General features: G+C 46.2%; 1 protein-coding gene across 9 annotated transcripts in view; it reads left to right on the forward strand.

Annotated features, from left to right (window-relative positions):
• Positions 1–24420, forward strand: part of UNC79 (unc-79 homolog, NALCN channel complex subunit) — a 538994-nt gene that overhangs the window by 456826 nt on the left and 57748 nt on the right. For all 9 annotated transcript variants that reach the window (XM_069637971.1, XM_069637972.1, XM_069637973.1 and 6 more), the window contains one exon: positions 11581–11658. In XM_069637971.1, the coding sequence (XP_069494072.1) occupies positions 11581–11658 (78 nt within the window). The remainder of the gene's footprint in view (positions 1–11580; positions 11659–24420) is intronic.

Genomic DNA, 24420 nt, shown 5'->3' on the forward strand with positions numbered 1-24420 from the left:
GTTTGCATTTCCTCTTTGGGAGGGGCACAAAACAGAGTTTGCATCTCCTCTTTGGGAGGGGCAGAAAGCAGACTTGCATCTCCTTTTTGGGAGGGGCACAACGCAGAGTTTGCATCTCCTCTTTGGGAGGGGCACAAAGCAGAGTTTGCATCTCCTCTTTGGGAGGGACAGAAAACAGAGTTTGCATCTCCTCTTTGGGAGGGGCACAAAGCATAGTTTGCATCTCCTCTTTGGGAGGGGCACAAAGCAGAGTTTGCATCTCCTCTTTGGGAGGGGCACAAAACAGAGTTTGCATCTCCTCTTTGGGAGGGGCACAAAGCAGAGTTTGTATCTCCTCTTTGGGAGGGGCACAAAGCAGACGTGCACCTTTTCTTTGGGAGGGACACAAAGCAGACTTGCATCTTCTTTTTGGGAGGGGCACAAAGCAGAGTTTGCATCTCTCCTTTGGAAGGGGCACAAAGCAGAGTTTTCATCTCCCCTTTGGGAGGGGCACAAAGCAGAGTTTGCATCACCCCTTTGGGAGGGGCACAACGCAGACGTGCATCTCTTCTTTGGGAGGGGCACAAAGCAGACGTGCATCTTTTCTTTGGGAGGGGCACAAAGCAGACTTGCAACTCCTTTTTGGGAGGGGCACAAAGCAGAGTTTGCATCTTCCCTTTGGGAAGGGCACAAAGCAGAGTTTCCATCTCCCCTTTGAGAGGGGCACAAAGCAGAGTTTGCATCTCCCCTTTGCAAGGGGGACAACACAGACGTGCATCTCTTCTTTGGGAGGGGCAAAAAAGCAGAGTTTGCATCTCCCCTGTGGAAGGCCACAAAGCAGAGTTTTCATCTCCCCTTTGAGAGGGGCACAAAGCAGAGTTTGCATCTCCTGTTTGGGAGGGGCACAAAGAAGAGTTTGCATCTCCTCTTTGAGAGGAGCTCAAAGCAGTGTTTGCATCTCCTCTTTGGGAGGGGCACAAAACTGTGTTTGCATCTCCTCTTTGGGAGGGGCACAAAACTGTGTTTGCCTCTCCTCTTTGGGAGGGACAGAAAACAGAGTTTGCATCTCCTCTTTGGGAGGGGCACAAAACAGAGTTTGCATCTCCTCTTTGGGAGGGACAGAAAATAGAGTTTGCATCTCCTCTTTGGGAGGGGCACAAAGCAGAGTTTACATCTCCTCTTTGGGAGGGGCACAACGCAGACTTGCATCTCCTTTTTGGGAGGGGCACAAAGCAGAGTTTGCATCTCTCCTTTGGGAAGGGCACGAAGCAGAGTTTGCATCTCCCCTTTGGGAGGGGCACAAAGCAGAGTTTGCATCACCCCTTTGGGAGGGGCACAACGCAGACGTGCATCTCTTCTTTGGGAGGGGCACAAAGCAGATGTGCACCTTTTCTTTGGGAGGGGCACAAAGCAGACTTGCAACTCCTTTTTGGGAGGGGCACAAAGCAGAGTTTGCATCTCCCCTTTGGGAGGGGCACAACGCAGAGTTTCCATCTCCCCTTTAAGAGGGGCACATAGCAGAGTTTGCATCTCCCCTTTGCAAGGGGCACAAAGCAGAGTTTGCATCTCCCTTTTGAGAGGGGCACAAAGCAGACTTGCTTCTCCTTTTTGGGAGGGGCACAAAGCAGAGTTTGCGTCTCCTCTTTGGGAAGGGTACAAAACAGAGTTTGCATCTCCTCTTTGGGAGGGACAGAAAACAGAATTTGCATCTCCTCCTTGGGAGGGGCACACAGCAAACTTGCATCTCCTTTTTGGGAGGGGCACAGAACTTTGTTTCCATCTCCTCTTGGGAGGGGCACAAAGCAGAGTTTGCATCTCCTGTTTGGGAGGAGCAAAAAGCAGAGTTTGCATCTCCCCTTTGGGAGGGGCACAAAGCAGAGTTTGCATCACCCCTTTGGGAGGGGCACAACGCAGACGTGCATCTCTTCTTTGGGAGGGGCACAAAGCAGACGTGCATCTTTTCTTTGGGAGGGGCACAAAGCAGACTTGCAACTCCTTTTTGGGAGGGGCACAAAGCAGAGTTTGCATCTTCCCTTTGGGAAGGGCACAAAGCAGAGTTTCCATCTCCCCTTTGAGAGGGGCACAAAGCAGAGTTTGCATCTCCCCTTTGCAAGGGGGACAACACAGACGTGCATCTCTTCTTTGGGAGGGGCAAAAAAGCAGAGTTTGCATCTCCCCTGTGGAAGGCCACAAAGCAGAGTTTTCATCTCCCCTTTGAGAGGGGCACAAAGCAGAGTTTGCATCTCCTGTTTGGGAGGGGCACAAAGAAGAGTTTGCATCTCCTCTTTGAGAGGAGCTCAAAGCAGTGTTTGCATCTCCTCTTTGGGAGGGGCACAAAACTGTGTTTGCATCTCCTCTTTGGGAGGGGCACAAAACTGTGTTTGCCTCTCCTCTTTGGGAGGGACAGAAAACAGAGTTTGCATCTCCTCTTTGGGAGGGGCACAAAACAGAGTTTGCATCTCCTCTTTGGGAGGGACAGAAAATAGAGTTTGCATCTCCTCTTTGGGAGGGGCACAAAGCAGAGTTTACATCTCCTCTTTGGGAGGGGCACAACGCAGACTTGCATCTCCTTTTTGGGAGGGGCACAAAGCAGAGTTTGCATCTCTCCTTTGGGAAGGGCACGAAGCAGAGTTTGCATCTCCCCTTTGGGAGGGGCACAAAGCAGAGTTTGCATCACCCCTTTGGGAGGGGCACAACGCAGACGTGCATCTCTTCTTTGGGAGGGGCACAAAGCAGATGTGCACCTTTTCTTTGGGAGGGGCACAAAGCAGACTTGCAACTCCTTTTTGGGAGGGGCACAAAGCAGAGTTTGCATCTCCCCTTTGGGAGGGGCACAACGCAGAGTTTCCATCTCCCCTTTAAGAGGGGCACATAGCAGAGTTTGCATCTCCCCTTTGCAAGGGGCACAAAGCAGAGTTTGCATCTCCCTTTTGAGAGGGGCACAAAGCAGACTTGCTTCTCCTTTTTGGGAGGGGCACAAAGCAGAGTTTGCGTCTCCTCTTTGGGAAGGGTACAAAACAGAGTTTGCATCTCCTCTTTGGGAGGGACAGAAAACAGAATTTGCATCTCCTCTTTGGGAGGGGCACACAGCAAACTTGCATCTCCTTTTTGGGAGGGGCACAGAACTTTGTTTCCATCTCCTCTTGGGAGGGGCACAAAGCAGAGTTTGCATCTCCTGTTTGGGAGGAGCAAAAAGCAGAGTTTGCATCTCCTCTTTGGGAGGGGCACAAAGCAGTGTCTGCATCTCCTCTTTGGGAGGGGCACACAACTGTGTTTGCATCTCCTCTTGGGAGGGGCACAAAGCAGAGTTTGCATCTCCTCTTTGGGAGGGGCACAAAACAGAGTTTGCATCTCCTTTTTGGAGGGGCAGAAAGCAGAGTTTGCAGCTCCCCTTTGGGAGGGGCACAAAGCAGAGTTTACATCTCCCCTTGGGAAGTGCACAAAGCAGAGTTTGCATCTCTGCTTTGGGAGGGGCACAACGCAGACATGCATCTCCTTTTTGGAGGGGCAGAAAGCAGAGTTTGCAGCTCCCCTTTGGGAGGGGCACAAAGCAGAGTTTACATCTCCCCTTGGGAAGTGCACAAAGCAGAGTTTGCATCTCTGCTTTGGGAGGGGCACAACGCAGACATGCATCTATTCTTTGGAAGGGGCAGAAAACAGAGTTTGCATCTCCTCTTTGGGAGAGGCACAAAGCAGACATGCATCTTTTCTTTGGGAGGGGCACAAAGCAGACTTGCAACTCCTTTTTGGGAGGGGCACAAAGCAGAGTTTGCATCTCCCCGTTTGGAGGTGCACAAAGCAGAGTTTGCATCTCCCCTTTGGAAGGGGCACAACACAGACGTGCATCTCTTCTTTGGGAGGGGCACACAGCAGAGTGTGCATCTCCCCTTTGGGAGGGGCACAAAGCAGACTTTGCATCTCCATTTTGGGAGGGGCACAAAGCAGACTTGCATCTCCTTTTGGGAGGGGCACAAAGCAGAGGTGTCATCTCCTCTTTGGGAATGGCACAAAACAGAGTTTGCATCTCCTCTTTGGGAGGGACAGAAAACAGAGTTTGCATCTCCTCTTTGGGAGGGGCACAAAGCAGAGTTTGCATCTCCTCTTTGGGAGGGGCACACAACAGAGTTTGCATCTCCTCTTTGGGAGGGGCAGAAAACAGAGTTTGCATCTCCTCTTTGGGAGGGGCAGAAAGCAGAGTTTGCATCTCCTCTTTGGGAGGGGCACACAGCAGAGTTTGCATCTCCTCTTTGGGAGGGGCAGAAAGTAGAGTTTGCATCTGTTTGGGAGGGACAGAAACAGAGTTTGCATCTCCTCTTTGGGAGGGGCACAAAGCAGAGTTTGCATCTCCTCTTTGGGAGGGGCACAAAGCAGACGTGCACCTTTTCTTTGGGAGGGGCACAACGCAGACTTGCATCTCCTTTTTGGGAGGGGCACAAAGCAGAATTTGCATCTCTCCTTTGGGAGGGGCACAAAGCAGAGTTTGCATCACAACTTTGGGAGGGGCACAAAGCAGAGTTTGCATCTCCCCTTTGGGAGGGGCACAAAGCAGAGTTTGCATCACAACTTTGGGAGGGGCACAACGCAGACGTGCATCTCTTCTTTGGGAGGGGCACAAAGCAGACGTGCACCTTTTCTTTGGGAGGGGCACAACGTAGACTTGCAACTCCTTTTTGGGAGGGGCACAAAGCAGAGTTTGCATCTTCCCTTTGGAAGGGGCACAACACAGATGTGCATCTCTTCTTTGGGAGGGGCACAAAGCAGAGTTTGCATCTCCCCTTTGGGAGGGGCACAAAGCAGAGTTTGCATCTCCCTTTTGAGAGGGGCACAAAGCAGACTTGCATCTCCTTTTTGGGAGGGGGACAAAGCAGAGTTGGTATCTCCTCTTTGGGAAGGACAGAAAACAGAATTTGCATCTCCTCTTTGGGAGGGGCACAAAACTGTGTTTCCATCTCCTCTTGGGAGGGGCACAAAACAGAGTTTGCATTTCCTCTTTGAGAGGGGCACAAAACAGAGTTTGCATCTCCTCTTTGGGAGGGACAGAAAAGAGAGTTTGCATCTCCTCCTTGGGAGGGACATCTCCTCTTTGGGAGGGGCACACAGCAGAGTTTGCATCTCCTCTTTGGGAGGGGCACAAAGCAGACTTGCATCTCCTCTTTGGGAAGGGCACAAAGCAGAGTTTGCATCTCCTCTTTGGGAGGGGCACAAAGCAGAGTTTGCACCTCCTCTTTGCTTTCCTTCTCCATCTTGGAAGAGCACTGGATATTAGGCCTGCATGGGATTTTCGTGCAGGCCTAAACCGATGAATTCCTAGGGAATCCGCTTTGCATTTCCATCTGCTAATGAGCAGGTGGATTCCATAGGAATCCATTAGTAAATGCCGCCTTGCACATTTGAAAAGGATCCCTTTAATGTTTCACTGACTGTGCCCTAGCTTTGAGCCTTTTAGAGGGCACTGTCTTCCATGAACTCTCCATAGTGTACTACTATAAACCTCAATGGCACTGGTTTTAGAAATCTCTGAGGGAGGGGTAGGAATGAAATGGCTGATTCTGCCCAGCCTCCGTTTGGTAGCTAAGAGGTTCCATAGCCAAGAACCGGATAAACACACATGCTTCCCATTATTCAGAGTGATGCCCTGGCATGAGTGCAGGGTTTTGACTTGGCACAGTCCGCTGGCATTACATTATCAGGATGCATGCTAGACTCAGCATATTGCACTAATTTTGTTACTGGACTAATTTAATTGGCTAACGATGAGTTAAAATAATTAAAATCACATTAACATAACATGGACGACAATTAGCAGTCTGGAGTATTTTTGCTTACAGGCACCCGATGTCGCATCTGGGAGCCAAAGAAATACCACATGGTATCATTAATACAAAAATGTAATTCGTCAAGAATTTTGATTGGTATTTTAATGGTCAGTTAGACATGAAATAATATTTAATTTAGATATTGTGACTATCAGGTTTAAAGCCCTGTTTTGTAAGAAATTCTGTAAATTGTAAATAGCTGCAGGTCCATTATGAGGCAAGAGGGACTGAGCAAATAAGAAGGACAATGGTCTCCACGTATAAATGTAAAGGGGATGAAGTATGTCCCGCAATGGAATGGCAATATAGATAAAGCTTATGCAACCCTAAAATGTGCAAAGGGCCAAAATAGTGCATAAATGTGTGTTGTGTGTGTAGCAAAGTCCATTTGAGCCACGTCACACTTTGCACGACGCCACCTAATAGCTATTGCTGGAAGTTCACCTCCAGTTCTGAGACACAACAGCAAGGCATTGTGGGTATGCAAATTAGCTCATGCAAACCTTTTTTTCCAGGAAATTCTTTGTCTAAGAGGACAGTACTAATTTATACATAGCTTAACCAAACCCAAAACATTTGCAAGGCTGCCAGGACAACTACATACCTGGTTTCACCCTTATTAGGGAACATCAGTGCAGTATAGTCCCGACAGCCTTCTTCTTCTTCTTCTTAATTATCGAACGCGTGGGCGGACCCACGCAGGCGCTTCCCCATCCTAAAGGATGATGTGCACCAGACCCACCAGTCAACACACAGCCCACACTTCCACACAAACCACCAGCCACCCTACCGCAAACAACCACTCCCCACCAATTTACACCAACAGCCACAACACCCCAAACTCCCACCTCCCACCACTCAAAACACCACCCAGCGAGCCCTGGAGACCGGCGCGCAGACCCGCGAGACCCCGGCCCATACGCCTACACATGCGCTTCAGGCGAGGCACCGCGCGCTGCCACCCACCCACCGCGACCAACCGGAGCGACACCCATACTTCCACACAAACCTCCAGCCACCAAACCACAAACAACCACTCCCTTCAATTTCACATCACCAGCCACATTACCGCAAAAATCACAACCCCCCGGTCCACACCAACAGCTACCCTACCGCAAACAAACGCTCCCCACCAACTCACACCCCGTCCCCAGCTCCCGACAGCCTTGTGGGTGGAGCATTTGGCCATGTTTTTTCAATGCCAAGAAAGTTATGGTGGGTTTAAAAAGGTTTGAAAAAAACACTTTCACCTGAAATGGGAAAGTAGGAAAGTCAATTTAAGCCAAGTCGGACATTCCACAATGCCACCTAGTAGCCATCGCAGGAAGTTCACCTCCAGTTCTGAGCCACAACAGCAAGGCATTGTGGGTATGTAAATTAGCAATGGCTACTAGGTGGCGTTGTGGAATGTGTGACTTGGTACTGTGATGAAGGAGAAGAATGGTGGAATGGGAATTACACGTGAAAGCAACATACAGCAGTCTAGTCTTTCCCAAAATCCTATTGGCCACAGCCAGTGTAAAAGCAAGGAAAGACTCAGGAAGTGTGAGAGAGGCCCTCCCCGGAGGACCTGGTTGCAGGATTCATTTATTGCAGAAGAAGGGGCCTTGGACTGCTGTTCCAGAGTAAAGAAGGGGGAACCCTTGCCCCCCAACACCTTGTGGAGAACGGGGGACTGCTGAGAAACACTGGGATCTACTGTGGCTCCCAGAAAGGGGTATGCCAGAGAAAGGCTAAGGGCTCCCTCACTGGGGAAATAGAGTTGAAAGCAGGTAGTTTAAGTTTGCTACCGCTGCTGCTGAGAGACACTGGCTGGAGGAGTCTTATACTCTCAGTGCCGACTGAGGGATCACTGGGCTGGTGTGCGGCCTGTGGAGCCAACCGGCTCACAGAAGAAACAGAGAGATCAGACTGCAGGAGATGGTACACAGCGGGGATGCCATGAGAGGAAGTGGAGGAAAGGCTTCCTGGCGTACTCTGGTACCGAAAGGCAGCCTCCAGGCCGATCAATCCCGAAGACACCCAGAGCAGGCAAATGGGAACCGTGAGGGGCACAGAAACCACTGAGCAGATGCAGCAAACCCAGAGAAACGGCACAGGATGCTGAAGAGCCGCTGCAGGTTTGCCGCAGGAGAGACAATGCACACCCTAGAGAGCCGGTGAGTCCACCCAAGGTAAGCGGGAACACCGAGGCACTTCAGCAAACCTACCGAAGGCAAATAGAAAGGAATTAAACATATGAGAATGAACAAAAGACTCGATATCTCTTAAACAGTATAATTTTAGGAGGCAAAGCCTGCGAGGTCAAGGGAGGAGAAGAAACCCCTCACATCGTGAACTTTTACAAAACAATAGTGATTGCGAGTGTGGGACCCAAATACAACGGGAGCAACACCAGAGAGGTTAAGGGGGGAGAAAGAGAGCCCTTCACCTCGTGAACATTTACAAAAGCACAAGTCTAAAAGTGTGTTCATCTGTTCATCTAAGAATCCTGTCAGGAAAGTATACCAGGCAGATGCAAGTTAAAAGTGTGTTCATACAGTAGAGCCCTGGCAGGAGAGTATACCAGGTACATTCAAGTTACAAGTATGTTTATATGAGAAAGCCCTGGCAAGAGAATGCCCTGGCAGGAGAATATAGCAGGCAAGGTCAAGCAGAACAATGTGTAAAGTACAACACATGACGAAGCCCTGATAAGGATGCATCAGGAATAGCCAAAGACTGAATTAAAGGCATCTTTGAGAGGAGAAGAAACCTGGCACGAGAGTACACCAGATATCCTACCAAGATTAAAACCAACAGCCAAGTTGTTTTTACATACCAGTTGTTTTGTTGAATAAGAGAAACTTAAGGAAACTAATGTCTATAAAAGTGTAAAGCACACTGAAGAGGAATCATAGGTGAAGGGAACAATCCCCTGCAACTGTGAACTTTATCCATTGGGAACTTTATGTTGGAGTTACGCCTTTCCTTTTGAACTTGAACATTAGTGCACTTTCAAGGGCAAAGACATTACCCGTTTCACCTTAGAGTTAATTTTGTTAGAATGCGGGGGCCAGAATAGTACTTTGGACACAGGACATTTTGCTTTGGACATCTTGACATCGAAAAGACCCTTAGTTTTGTCTTAGATAGAGAAATACCTCTTAGAGGAGGGATAGAGAGGCATTTCCCAACCCCCTTTTCATTTTTTAATAAAGGTTTATGGTCAAAATCATGAACCCCTGTGTCTGCGTCTCATTCCTGGCTCCTCAAAGCAAACTCAATCCAGAGGATTAAACTCAGTCTTAAAGAAATGCACCAATATTCAAGTAGGTGTCATTTTACGGTACAACGTGCTTTCATCGCAGGATGTTTTTTCGCAGGTTTTTTACAGCACAGTTTTTTTTATGAAAGAACCCATCAAATTTTTTAGGGGGTGTTAGAAAATTGTATATATGGGTTGTTGCTGTTTGGGAATAGATAAAAAATTAAAGGGAATGGGTGGTATGGTGGGGAAACCCCCTGAAAAATAATGTGAAAAAGATTCAGTGGGTTTTTTCGTAAAAATATTTGTGGTCAAAAACCCTGCAAAAAACATCCCGAGATTAAATTACATGAAACCCATTTTACTTGCTGATAAGATACTGAAAGCTGTGTGATGGGAGATGTTGAAGGGTAAAGACTTCCTAACATTATCCTCCTCCAGGCCTGTGAACATTTTCAGACTCTTTTCAGAATTCGAGTCCTCCACTCGTTTAACTTGTTATTGCAAGACGAGAGAAGGGTTCTCCCTCGCAGATAAGAGATGGCTTGCTTACACCAGAACTGTTGCCCTGTGATGGAATGACATCTAATTGCGAGTAAAAAGCTTTAGCTTTTTTTGATTTTTAATATGTACAATTATGCAGATAATTATTTTACTGAAACTGAGGTCATCATTCTCCATGCCAACACTATAGTGCACTTGTGTGCCTTTGCTGAGTCTCCTGACACCCTAGCAACAGGCTTTCAGTGGCACCCGAGAATGCTCAGAATTCACATGTGCATTGCTGATAGCTGCTGGAACACAAAGCTATAGCTGGAAGGGGTGTTATTTTAATTGTCTGCACCTCTGATTACAATTAAAATAAGTGAGTGTCCTAACCAACCTGATGGCATGTTAAACTGCAAATATAAGCCATGCCTGGTTATGGCATGGTAGCTCTTATGGTTACACAATTATACAGCCATAGCCATTTCATATATTACTAGCGCCAGCTTGGTGAGCAGTGCTCAGCTATGACAGGCATCTTTATTAGCTGGCTTCTCTGCATGGCTCCACGACTGCCATGTGGGACAATGACCAGCACCTGCCCCTTTGATTTTCCTGAAGGAAGGACACCTTCCTCCCAGTCACAGGCCCAACCTAGGAATCAGTGCTTTAATAGCAACACTGACATAACAAAGACACTCTCAAACCAGGGTGCTGACGATTGGACTCCATTTGACATGAGAAGGGGGCAGACCTAGAGAAGTTAGAGTAGAGAGGTGGGTTGAGAGGGGGGGTTCCACCATCTTGGTTTCTGCTAGGGCTCTCTACAAAATATGTTCCTCTTCTTTTCCTGCAGACAAGGTATTTGCACTGTTAGTTTGTATTAAAAGTTCAAGTGTTTCTGAACTTTGGCTGGACATTCTTTTATTTTGGTACCACTGCACTGATGTTGGCTGTGTTGTAACTGTACCAGCTCACACGTATCGTGCACATATAGCCTGCACTACCAAAAGCGGCGAAGGATATATACCTGTCGGGCTGGGCCTGTTTCAGCTTTGCAATTGGGATAGTGGTAGCATGGGGCTGAGAAGGCGGGTCACCACTACTCATGCCCGTACTGCTGCAGAGCAGTGGACCTCATCAAAGAAATACCATAGCTTTTTAATTAATGCCAAGCTATTTTGTGAGTCTGCCCAGTTTCAATCTATATTCAAAGACCAAGCTGTACTTCCTTACACCCAATAGGAGCCAAACAGCATGGGGGTGCACTCATGCATTTTTTAGGTAACCCCAGAGATACTTTGTTGAAATCTGAGAGCCTGTAAAGGCCAGAGATTGCTAAGGACGGATATGGGTAATGAACCAATCTGTCTAACCCCTTGACCTAAGCATACTTCATCTTGGGGGGACAGGGGTCAATAGTCTATGCTATATGTCAGTGATAATTGTCACCTATACGGTAGGATTGTAGTACTTTTTCTGGCAATGCATTGCAACATGCAAACTCCAAACGTGTTTTTAAGCACAGACGTGCTCATAACAGAATGCATACTGTGATGTCATAAGCAAGAAGAGCCCATTTGTGGCTGTATGCGCGTGCGCAATTGCAAAGCAAACGAACACACATGGAAATGGGCATTGCACATGCATGTAATAAGCGATCTAAGCTTTGCTAGTGCAACGTCTAGTATTCTGTTGCATGCGGATGGGCACTAAAGACATGGTTGTGACTGGTCCATTGCAATGCTCAAGGCACGTACTGTGATCCCCGCTGTGATGCTAACATGTTTATGTAAATTCAGCAACCCTGCTCAGATTTAATATATAGAATTGTAAGCCCAATTTCTGAACTGTACCAATTAACAAACTGATCTTGATGTAAGCATTTACTTAGTGAATTGTGAAAGTGATGTGTTATTTTTGTACATTGACGCAAACTTTTGACTGGCTGACTTAGGTTCACATTTTGTGCTTCATATGCTCACATTGTAACACAGTGAGGGTTATAAAGCATATGTAAAAAAAATGAACATGCTTTCAATTTCCATCCAGTTTATTTGTGCCGACGTTGGAACAAAACTTGCAGAGTCGACAATTCTCAACAAGCAGATGATCGCCTGCGTGCCTGGGGTAAGTGCCCAGTGGCTACAACTTACTGTATCCTCCAGTGTTGTTCTAGTGAATTGTTTAATCATGTTCTCTATAATAATAATAACTAGTTTTTATATAGCGCTACAAACCCGCAGGTATCTAATTACTGCAATAACAGTTGTTATTCAACAATCCTGAGAACACAGAGTACTCTATGTTCTCTTTGTTGGATGCCACCATTTGGAATCTTCCTACATGCCAGTAAGACCTTGAAAAGAATGCCCTGTGTGGTGTGTTTGTATCCCCCAACGCCCATTACCCCAACCCCATGGGGATTACAGTCGGTGACCTCTGCTCTCTTTGGGTCTTCCAAATCGCTGTATGATTCCAGCTACAGAAAAGAATGGCTACTCCTCAGTAGAACCTGCATCCTAATGAGCTCCAGATATTTTGGACTATGGCCCCCATGAGCCTTTGTCATTGACTAGTTAGGGCTAATGGAAGATGAACTCTAGCCCATCTGGAATCAATGGGTGCAGACCCCTGTGTCCTAGTTATAAGTATTACAGTATTTGTATGATGTTCCTTAATCTTAGCCCTTGCCAATCTGAAAGTTGTTACTAAAGAGAGATAATGGGCCTCATTACAAGTCAGCCGGTCCGGAAACAACAGTGGTGATAAATCTGCTGCCACCGTTGTTTCCGGACCGGCTGATTCCCTGCAGGCGGGAGGTGTCACTCCCGCCAGGTCTGACCTGGTGGGAGTAACACCACCCGCCTGCAGGCGGACATGGACACACCGGCTCTGTCATAGACGGAACCAGTGTTTCCATGGTCCCCATCCCCATGGAGTCCTATGGGACTCCATGGAAATGGGGATTTACAGAATTCCGCCTCCAGAATTACTGGGTCACCCGGGTTGTAATACCCCAGTGATTCCGGTAATCACAGAGGCGGAATGGTATTACGGGTCTGGCGGGAGCCTGCCTGTTTTTCTGGCATGGCTACTGCCGGACTCGTAATGAGGCCCACTAGTGTCTCCAGCATACTCGCGAAAGGACATCACAGACGAGACAGAACAGCAAAGAGAGCACAAACTCATCAGGAGCTGCTTTTGCTTTCAACAGAGAAGGCGGATGGATGGGTGGCTTAGTGGATGGGTTGGTGCATGTATAGATGATCAATGGATGGATGGGTGGATGGTTGAATGATGGATGGGTGGACTGCTAGACAGGAGGGATGGATGGGTCTGTGGATTAATGATGGATAGATGGGGGATGCATGGATGGATCGACAGGAGGGATGTATGGATGAATGCATGGATGATGGTTCCGTGGATTCATGATGGATGGATTGATGGATGGACGGACGGTTGACGGACGGACGCGAGGGATGGATGGAGGGATGAATGCGTGGATGATGGGTGTGTGGATTCATGATGGAGGGGTGAATAATGGATAGATTGTTGGATGGGTGGTTGCATGGATGGGATGGATGGAAGGGTTGGTGGATGGGTGGTGCATGGATAGTTGATCAATGGATGGATGGATGGATGGATGGATGGATGGATGGATGGATGGATGGATGGCTGGATGGGTGGACGGATGGATGGGTGGATGGGTGGACGGATGGACAGGAGGAATGGTTGGATGGAGGGGTGGATGGATGAATGCATGGATGATGGTTGTGTGGATTCTTGGTGGATTCATGATGGAGGGATAATGGATTGACGGGATGAATCGATAAGTTGGTGGATGGGTGGTTGCATGGATGGGATGGATGGAAGGGTTGTGGAAGGGTGGTGCATGGATAGATGGATGAGTGCTGGGTGGATGGGTGGGTGGATGGGTGGATGGGTAGTTGGATGAATCATCTTTCTGCAGAAATATAGTTTAGACAAAGAGTGCTTCGGTAGGTTGCTTAGAAAAGTCAATATAAAATGCACTGTTATCGGTTTAGCATCCGTTGGGAAACCTATGCATGCATTCGTCATTAAAATAAGAACACAGATAGAGATGTTTTGCATACGCGGGCGCATAAGACATCTTTGCGGGCCATTCCTTGTGCTGTGCCAGCCACAAAGCTACCATAATGCCGCCAGAGTACCTTTTAAGCTATAAGTCTGAAGACTGTAATCCTGACACACAGGCCCTAAAACTCCAGATGAACTTTGGCACCTGTAGGTCTCTTTCTCTCTGCATGGGCCCTCAATGCTGGAAGCTAAACCTTGAATCCTGGGAAATCCACCTATCGGATCGCTCTGCCGGCTTTGCCGCTCCAAGCTCTACCGACAGCTGTGAGATAAATTCCTTTTCTGCAAGAACCAACATTCCACTGCCCTGATTTCTAGGCATGGATTAGGCCTCTGAAATGTGTTTAAGCCAGTAGCGCTTTTCCAAATCATACACCCCTCCAGCGCTATGTCCTTAGGGTCCATGCATGCATCGTATCCTTTTTTCTACCGTGAGTCTAGAGAATTTGGCACTTTCATGGAATGACCATGACACTACCTAGAAGCAGAAATCTCACTCTCTTCTCTACTGCGTTCCTTATGCGCAATTTTTACAGCTGTGGTTGGCGGAAGGTAACACCTCTTCCAGTTTCAGCAACTTACTTATTGTGCATAAGGATGCATGACCTTTAATCTGCAACATCAGTGAGTAAGAGGTCTTTAATGACTCATCAGCCCAGCAGCTAGCAATGGAGTACCCAAAAAACAAATGGAAGTGTGTTAAGAAATATTAACTTTATTGAATTGTCACAAACCACCTGGTTCAGTAATGGCTTGAGTTGCTTCTGTATCTGAATCCAAGTAAGCAGTCTGTGGTATTTGACCTGATATATATCATGCAATTATGGATCACTGGAGTTTAAAGGGTCCAGTTTCTTCTCTTCATTGCCCGGAAACAGACTCATTTGGGTACCCTAGAACGAAAATAGCAAATCGATGGATATCCTCTGTCCCCTATGCAAACGGCTTGTTTGAGGAAAAAGACTCTGATCCGAAGATGCATTCCTGCTCCAAGGAGCAGAGTTCCTAAAAGAGAAAATAGACATCGACCACCCAACAAGACCACTCAGATCAAGCAACGACATCCGCCTTGAACCAAAACCATACAACAAAAGAACATTTGCAGGATCATCTTTCTCTCACCTGGCTCGAATAACTTGGGGCGGGCTCCCAAAAAAACATACGTAACACAAGAGATCATCTTCATTTCAGAAAACTACTCAAAACTTGGCTCTTTGCCCCAGAACCAGAAGGAAACGACCAGGAAGCAAATACACATTACCTGCATCAACAGCACATGGGAACTCTCACCGATCCGATAACCACACTCAAGCTCAGCGCACAGTGAAAACCAAACTGAATCTGCCAACAGGACATCACAGCTCTCGTTCTCCTACTCCCACTACACCCTACTACCCGCAGCCCTGTTCTTTGAGATTCTCCAGAGTTCCTGGGGACCACTTCTGGTGGTGACGGTGCACGGTACAAATACCTTTAACATTAACATCCCTCACTGTGACCAGAGGATCCATGAAGCAGGGAGGGTTGGAACAGTCACATATCTAAACAGTGGTCTCTTAGCAACAAAATCTTAAAATCAGCGCATACGTCACCACTCTCCCTTAGTCCCCCAATGACACAACAGGAAGTGACGTCAAACACCTCCAATGCTATTAAAGATGGCAAAATGCCATGCCATGGGGTGCCCTACACACTGAGCACGGACCCATGCCATGCCGGTGTGTGCCAAGACTCTGAATGTGGTGTGAACAGTGCAGCTCATCTTTGATGCCTTTATGACAACATACATTACAATGTTTGATGTCATAGTTGTATGTTATGTGCTGTTGAGGCAGCACATGTTAGTATATGAGCAGTGCATAAGGGCTGGGGTTATGTTTGTACAGTTACTTTAACTTGCAATTTATTATTGTTTTGGGGTCTTGCATCATAACCTTAATATCACTTCAACTAAAGGTTTGTTTTATGAATGTTACTGGGCTATTTTATAAATATTAAAAAATCCAAATTAGATACAGTGGACCGCCAACATTAGCACTTATGTGTTATTGGGGCCCTGTGTGCAATATTAAATCTTCGCAAGCCAGGGACAGAAGGAAAGAGTAAAGGCAAGGCAAACTCACTTTTACCCTTTCATTTCCCCCTCTGTCTCATGGGAACCTAAACGCCGCCTGCAAATATGCATTGCTTGCAGCTACTAATGGATTCCTATGGAATTTGCCTGGTCTTTACAAGGTGCTAAACCGAGACGGATTCCATACGAATCCATTAGTTTCATGCCTGTGTGAAATGGTCCTGCTGGCCTGAAACAAAACGCACGGTCAAGACGGAGGCGGAATGCACGACAGAGATCTTATCTCTGCTCTGTGCCCCTCCTCCATCTTGTCACGCATAAAAATGAGGCCGCGAAAAATGGGAGGCATAAGAGCATTAAGCCTTTGCTTTTATGGTCTGATTTACCACTCCACCCCATTTCAAATAAGGCTATTATTTGTTTCACAGAGATTGGAGTTCTGTGCTATAAATGTAACCTGTTATCATACTTACATAGTTATACAAACGTTTTGTTTCAGAATTCAGCAAGTAAATATTGCGCTGCTGAACTGGGCCGTGGCCCTCGACTTGGTCCTTGGACAGGTTCATGCAAAGAGCATCAGTCAGGATTGTAACATAAACCTGGTATCTGCGCAACTTTTATGAACCTGGGGAGGATAGCTCAGGGGCAACGTGCTCGCCTTGGAAGCAAGATGACGCGGAGCAACACAGGGTGAATCCCCGGCGTTGCGCTTAGAAACCTGTGGGTATTACATGTGTTATAAATAACCAATTGTAATCATTAAAACAGTGTGGAAATGTTGCGGTATCGTGAACATTTATTTATTTATTAGAATTCTTGTAAAGCACTCAGGGCTCAAAGCTAGGCCTCAGAGCGCTACACAAAACAAAAACTTACAAACATTATAGACAGAATAGATAAACAAAAATAAAAGAGCAAACAGAAGGCATCAAGGGGGTCCCCGAAGGCAAAAGGCATTTGGTAGAGGTTAGGTATCAAACTACAAGTCTTAGATTGGAAGAGCCCATTGGCAGATAATTACAAGTACTTAGAAAGCCAGGGAGATTACTGGTTGCACACCCCACCCAATCGCAGTCCCTATTCTTCAGGGTGCACCAGCCCTCAATTTTTACCGTACGTAGGAACTTCAGATCGAAACTTCTGACAACACCTGGACCCGTTCTTAGACGAAGCCATGCCAGTACTTTATTTGGTAACGCTTCATTTGGTTCTCTCTCACAAGGCTCTTCAACATTGGTGATTATACTCGGCTGGCTTCCCTTCCTCTCACAACTGAAATTTCAATTCCTCTGTCTTGTCTACAAATCTCTCCATGACCTCGCCCCTCCTGTCTTTCTTCCCTCCCCTCATTTTACTCTCCCTCCCGCTCGCTCCGCTCAGCTGATCTCTACCTTCTCACTGTACTCCCAGCCCCTTGTGCCTCCTCACGCTCCCGCTCCTTTCAACTCTTGCCCCCCCTCCACTGGAACTCCCTATCTCTCCGCCTTTTAAGTAAATTGTTCTACATACTGTATCACTGGTTTGTTTCATGTTTGTAAATATGCTTCTTCATTATTGTATCTTGTTGTTATGCTGTAAAGCGCTTTGGATTAAAACGCTATGTGAACTCAATAAACATAACATAACATTATAAAATTCCTATGATCACTGACCAAGTCTCTAATTGGACCATCCTTGGGCATTGTTATATAGGACTTTCTTAAACGCAGGCTCACTAAATTGGCTCATCATACCAATTGAAGCCGACAGCCCCATTCGCAATCTAAGCAGATTACCTGTAGAATAAAGTAGTTCATCTTTGATATTTCAACATTGCGACGCTGACACCAATTGACATTAGAAAATCAGCGAACCAAGAGGAGGACGAAAAGTGCGGTGCTTCCCACAAAGATATGTATTCGCTCTCTAAAGCAATGACAAACATGAGGGCAAAATCCATTGTCAGGCCATATTATTATGCAGAGCAAGCAAGCATCCTGTCATTTATAATTCAACCGCTTGATATTACGAAAAAAATGGAATCCGCAGAGTTCAGGTAAAATGGGCAGAACGGCGCAGCCATTTCTGACAGGGCTGGCAGGGACCCTCTCTCCGCCGTTTGTTATCCTGTCAGGGGAACTGACAGGCGTAGCATTTCCAGAGACAGGAGGTGGTGCGGTTCACAACAATGCCGATTCGATTTGCATAGCGGAGCCAGAGTTACTTGCCTCTGCCGGCTGGAAACACGAGGAACCTTGGCCAGCGTTTCCACAAGGATCCGGCCGGAGACTGCATTTAGATATAGAGATCTCACAACTATTTGATGAGGGCAGCCAGCCTAGGTCAAAAATTGTTATAGGACAATTTCAAATTAGGCACAAGTCCATACTTTCCTCCTCACTTTCTGAATGTTCATTGTCCAGCTGTAAATGTAGAAAGTGGATATTTTCACCGGCGAAACATGTTTCTCACTCTAGTTTTCATCAGGCAACTTGGGCACTGACTGCTTCATTGCAGGGGTTCCATAATATTGTGACATTATTGGTGGCGATAATATTACCTGATAGCATTGCACGTTGTAGCAAGTAGTTGCAAAGCACTGCATGGTGCTTTCTGCCCCTATATTGTATGATCATTACAGTGCACCTTTACAGGAAATCTCTGGTTTGAGTTCGCTCATGTGTAAACTGAATACTGTTTTTATTTTGTATTTAATGCTTACTTCCCCAGTTTTCCCATTTTCTCTCACTGTTATTGTTACTATAACCCATATTGTCACTACTCAATGTATTTAGATTGGAAGGATCGAACTTTGACTTGTTCTTCCTGTGAACTATGGGACACATTGAAGGACTTCTCTGAGACACCTTACTTTATTTATTTATTTGGTTTGGGTCTATTTAACCTAAAACATTTGACCTAATCAAATTTTATCGAATTTATTTGACCTTTTTTTTGTCTAAAATGCTGGGTTAGACCCCCACTACCACCCCCACTTCCCCTCAACCTAATCTATACCCTTACCCACCCCCATATATATATTTAATTAAATTTGACCAAAAACAAAAGTCAAATTAATTTGAGCAAATGTTTTTAGGTCAATTATGCTAATACTATTCATTTTGGAGGCTACAGTACCTTAATTCACTGTGCTCAGGCGTTCCTTTTGTGATACTTACTCATAACTCTATTTTTGTTTGCTTCCAGTCAGACCTCTGCTTACTCTCATAGACGTAAGTGCCTTGTACCACCAGCCAAGTCATCCATGTCCTGTTGCAGTATAGGCCGCACAATTCTACCCCAATGTGTAGACTTACTTTGGCGTGTGTAGACCCTGACATGGTTCACTGTAAGGGCTACGTGATGTCAACCAGGGGGCTCTTCAAGCGAGGCAACCATCCACTTTTTTTTAGCCGAGAGTCACTTCAATCCAGCCTGCCACAGTTTATCTCCTATGGTATGATATGATAGGTTATTTATAACGCACTTAATACCCAGAGGATTCTAAGCGCGGACCCGGGGATCGAACCTGTGTTGCTCCGTGTCGTCTTGCTTCCAAGGCGAGCACGTTGCCGCTGAGCTATCCTCCCGAGATGAAAAGTAGATTTTGGTTTGAAGCCCAAGAAGCGTAACTTGGATCTCTTTGGGTGTTAATCAGTCACCACTTGGTTGAAATTGATCACACTTGATCGAGGAGTGCTTAAAACTAAAACCAGTGTATTTGTGTCAAAGGCAGACTCGTCAGCAGTTGGTACTATTGAGCCAGCCAAAGCTTGCAACAGAATCATTCATTAATTCTTGTATTCAATTATGTAGAACGTTTGGATAGGCTGTCTCACTGGCCAATAGCAGTCTTAGGAAGAACTCTTACTTCCCAGTTAGATATCACACAAGGTCATGCATCCACGATGGCTGGAACGTAGAAGGTTTTACACTAAAGGGCAATGCGTGCAATGCTGAAGAGGGTTTTTGCCAGATGGTTTGGAAGGTTTGACCATTGGTCCTATTACCCTCAGCACTAGGCATTCACGGCTTGGAGGTATAATCCACTGGACTCAGTGGTAGTCACCCCCTCACAATCCAACCCATTCATGCCACATGTTTTGACCTACAACTCCCATGATCCCCCACTACTGCCCAGTGCTTCAATTAGATATCTTTTGATGTTTTCTAAAGTCGATAAAAAGACCAGAAATGTCCAAAAATGTGATCCAGTAACTAAAAGACGTCGATAAATTGTACTCTTTTTAAACAATAACTTCCAGTTGTTATGCGGAAGTAGTAGTCGTACACATGCTGGGGGTATTTTTGTTATTTTCCTTGAACGTCTCATAGATTGGAAATTTTATGAATCCATGTTCTACGTTCGCTGCTTTTTATCTTCTCAGACTTGAAAATCAGTAAGCAGGAGAATTCTTCAAATCTTGTTGCCCAACTACTTTGGCTACCGTTTGTTTTTGTCAGAGAAGTCATTTACTCCCAAACGTTTAAGCCTAGAAGTATTTTAGCTTCCATAAAAAATGGCTTATGTTCATTCTTCAAAAGAGTTATTTCAAAGGTGTTTTCCTTGAAATAAATCATAGAAAACTTTATTTTTTATTTTTGGGGGTTCTGCCCAAATTCTGCTACCCTATTCATTTTACACTATTCCCGAACCCCCCCCCCCCCCTTATATACCCTTAACAACAACCTCCTATTTGTTTCATAAAAAACATTCGGCAAAATAAACATCATTGATGAATGAACGTCATACCGAAAAATTAATGACTTCTAACTTCTATTACTTGGAATGTTATGATTGGCTCTCACAAAAAGGTTAACCTAAGCAGAACCCCAGACTGTGCCACCTGGGGCTACTGGTAGTTGTAGTCCCAAGCATCGAGAGAGAAGCAGGTTGGCTGCTCCTGCCCTAGTTTAATCAATGCATGCCAGGATCTGAATTCTACCCAACACATTAAGCAGACCTGCTGTCCCAGCAAAGGCTACTGCATGCAATCCTCTTTCGACCACTCCAGTAGCTGGGATCCAGGAGGGGGATGTTTCTGGTGTTGGGGAGGCATACAGCCTTTGCTGGCAGGTTGGGCTCCTTGTTTTTGTGTTTATTTCCTCAAGATTACAGACCTCCTCGACACTGTATAAAGGTTAAAACCAAAGTCCGAGCATTCCCATATCGGGCCGCTTTACAGAAATTAGGCATTTGTAATGAGGATAGAACATGCATCGGATGGTCGAGGGGAGGAGAAGATTGAAGATAAAGAGGAGGCAGAGCAGGCGACTCAACCCATCGCAGCTTTTTATAGAAGTGTACATCTAACTTGCAGGTGGAAACCGGGAAGCGGGTTCTGTGGCAAGAGTTCGGATTAGGGTGACAGGTGAGGTGGGGCAGGTTTTGCTCCTGCAGGTGTTGAAACAGATGTTCATTCCAAGGCACAACATGTTAGGTGTGGAGTCCTGCAGGGGTCAGTGCTATCCCCCTCTTCTACATCATGTTTATATAAGCTCCCCATTGAAAGTCTGTTAGTTAAATAGGTAGGGGGTTATCTTAACAGTATAAATCTCTGCACCACCACCACACTTCCCCTGTGTCCTTGGAATATCAGTTATGCTATATCTGGTTGCATCCCATGTGATGTTATTAATTGATCTTCATTGGTTCGTATTTTAGATGAAATGTTATTAAATAATTGCAAATGTTTTCTTTGTCTTTGTATTGTAAGACTCATTGGGCCTCATTATGAGTTTGGATGTAGCCATGCCCTTAATAAGGGCATAGCTGCCTCCAAACTTCCGTCCGGGTTCGGGTCCCACAAAAGGGGACTTCTCCGGGCCATTCCAACCTTGGAGGGCCCGGTAAATCCCTTTCGCGGGACCCGGGCCCGGTACATCCCCATTCCCATTTGAGCCCCCATCGTGCTCAATGAGAATGGGGAGGGAGCCAACAACGGGCCCGTTAATGAAGGGCCCGTTGTTAGCATACTGGTCTGCTCGAGGGTGCCGCTAAGGACGTCTGGTCTCACCAGACGTCCTTAGCGGCACCCGCGAGCAGACCTCGTAATGTGGCGGCCCGGAATGACAGGTGCCGGTCCCTTACCGGCACCGTTCATTCCGCGGTCGCCAGGGTCGTGATGACACCCATTGACTTTTTCCTGTTTTTTCTTATCTCGTTGTTTTGTGAAACGCTTATTTTTGTAGGCTAAAACACAATAAAAAAATAAAATAAAAATATACTTTATCTGATATCGCCATTCCTGATTGGGGCTGCTAAACAATGAGAAGGGCTTGGCATACAACCCTTATGCACCCCTTCTATAACTGTGTGTGTGAATTGCGATGTCCTTCTTATGTGCCTAACCCAGGTGGCGCCTATCTACCTCGCAGAGCCATATCTACCCTCGCCCTCCCTTAGATCACAGGACCAGGCCAGACTTGTACAGCTAGGTATGGGGGGGACAAGCTTCGATGTCTCTGCCCCTGTCATTTGGAACACCATCCCTCCTGAACTCAAAAAATCCAAAACCCGACTGAGTAGAAAAATAAAAAAGGCAAAAAACCTTCCTTTTCAATGCATACTGAATCTAAAGTCACTTTCTGACCCCCCCCCCATATTGTTTTTTTTGTACTTTTGTCTTGTTCGTTCCGTGTGTGCCCTGAGGCCCTTGAGCGAGCTGGCGCGTTATTCAAAATTTAAATAAATAAATGTGTGTGCCCCCGTTATAGTTATTAGATTATTAATCCTATATTCATTAGATAAAACAGTTCAAATAATGTCCTTTTAAGTCTCAATATGAAAAAAGTGTCTTTTTGAATCATAACATAAGGAAAAGTGCTGACATGATGGCAATGGTTTCGCCCACATGGCTTCATCAGGGTGTTTTACAAAACAATCGCCTTTGCAGACTTTGAAGACATACACGTGGAACGCCAACGAGTCCTGAGCTCGGCAGGATGTAGTATCATCCAACATTATTTACCAAGGCAGATTAAATCCAGTGGCCGCGCTTGGGTCGTCCAACCAATTAGGTGCTATGACACATACTAAATTAAACTGAAACCCGATCATCTTTCCCATACCATCATACCGAAGGAAACTTATCCGGAGTATACCTTAGGGAAACAGCTTGCTATTATGGAAAGCCAGGTCTAGAATGTCTATGAGGTCTTGAGGCGTCTTGAGGGAAAACGGGATACTCTCACAAAAAGATGGGTCGGAGATGGGTTTTGTAAAGGGTGCAGTCTGTCTGCTAGACCTGTGAGCTCCGGACCTCCCCGGTACCTGTGAGGGATTGACCTGAAACCGCCGTGGGGATATTAGCATACATCCATGTCCAATGGAATTACTCTCTGGTTCCCTGAAGCCCGTTGGGATGAAAGGTTCTGCGGGCGGGGGCCCAGTAACTGGTAACAAAATGACAACCGGGGCTCCTAAATCTGTCCCGTTATGAAAGGTCTGACCCCCCTCCAGGAGCCCACCTACTTTGCTGACTGCTTCCTTGCAATCGGGGGTTGGGTGCAAAACAACAGTCTAAAAATACAGCCAATCAAGACGGAGATCTCAGTTATAGGATATCTAGCATCTGTGACCTAAGGAGCTTGGGTTGCTGCCCTCCTTGACTATGATGGTGAAGAATAAGGGAGTTCCACTGGGTGCCAATGCCACCATGAGCCATCAGGTGGGTGCAATACTCAAGAGATGATTCCAATCCTTGAGGCTGCTGAGAAGGGCTCTATGTTCCTAGATGGCCTGGGTTTTTTTGCTGGGTTTTTTGCCGAATATTTTTTGCAGAAAAAAATCATTGAATTAAAATAAATAAGAAATCTTGGGGTTTCCACCTCAAACTCCACCTTTGCTATTATCTAGTCCCTTTTCCCCACACACGCATACCCCTTATAACACCTTACCCACCCACCCATATGAGCTTTTTTCACCCGAACATGTTCAGCAAACAAATCAGCGAAAAAGAGCCTGGCAATGTAACTATGTTGTACTGCTGAGAACAGTGCTATTTTTTCAGGAACTTTTCTAGTAGATTCTCAGTAACTTTCGCCTTATTTTGCTTATTCCTGACTGCAGAATACTCTCTCCCTCACCGACAGTACTGCGCTACTGTTTCAAATGCCAAGCCCAATGCTGTTGCACTAGGTTTGCGCTATGAGCAATACAAATAAATACTTAAATAAATAAAATATGCAAGCCATGCAAAATGTCTGAAGAACAGTCTTCAAGGCCTCCAGAACATGGCGGCCGGCCTCCTCCGGAGGCTGAATAGAGTTGAGCGTAGTTCACGGGCACACAGAGAGCTGCATTGGCTGCCTTCCTTGAAGAGTCCAAATCTTTCTTCCTGGCACACAGATGCCCAAATAGAAACAGGGGACTTCTGCACACATTTCAAGAGTGTGTGCCTTCTCAACCATTAAGATCTGCAACTAGGCCTCTTTTGCCTAGTGCCAAAAACCAGGCTCAAACACATGAGTTATCATACCTTCTTGGTCAGTGCTGCCGCCTCTGGGATTCTCCCCTCCCCGTCAATCAGATGCATTGAGGACCGCCTCCAGTTTAGAAGCCAATTGAAAACCTTTCTGTTACTCAGTAAAGTCTGCCTCAGTTGTACAATTGTCAAATCTCTGATATGTTGCTCTTCTCTTAGGAGACACAACATCTTGGGTGTTCCAATTTATCTGAGTTCTGCATTCCCTTCTCCCTCTGCTAACGGACA

This window comes from Ambystoma mexicanum, chromosome 14, assembly GCF_040938575.1.
Source record: "Ambystoma mexicanum isolate Mex_15411 chromosome 14, UKY_AmexF1_1, whole genome shotgun sequence".
NCBI lineage: Eukaryota > Metazoa > Chordata > Amphibia > Caudata > Ambystomatidae > Ambystoma > Ambystoma mexicanum.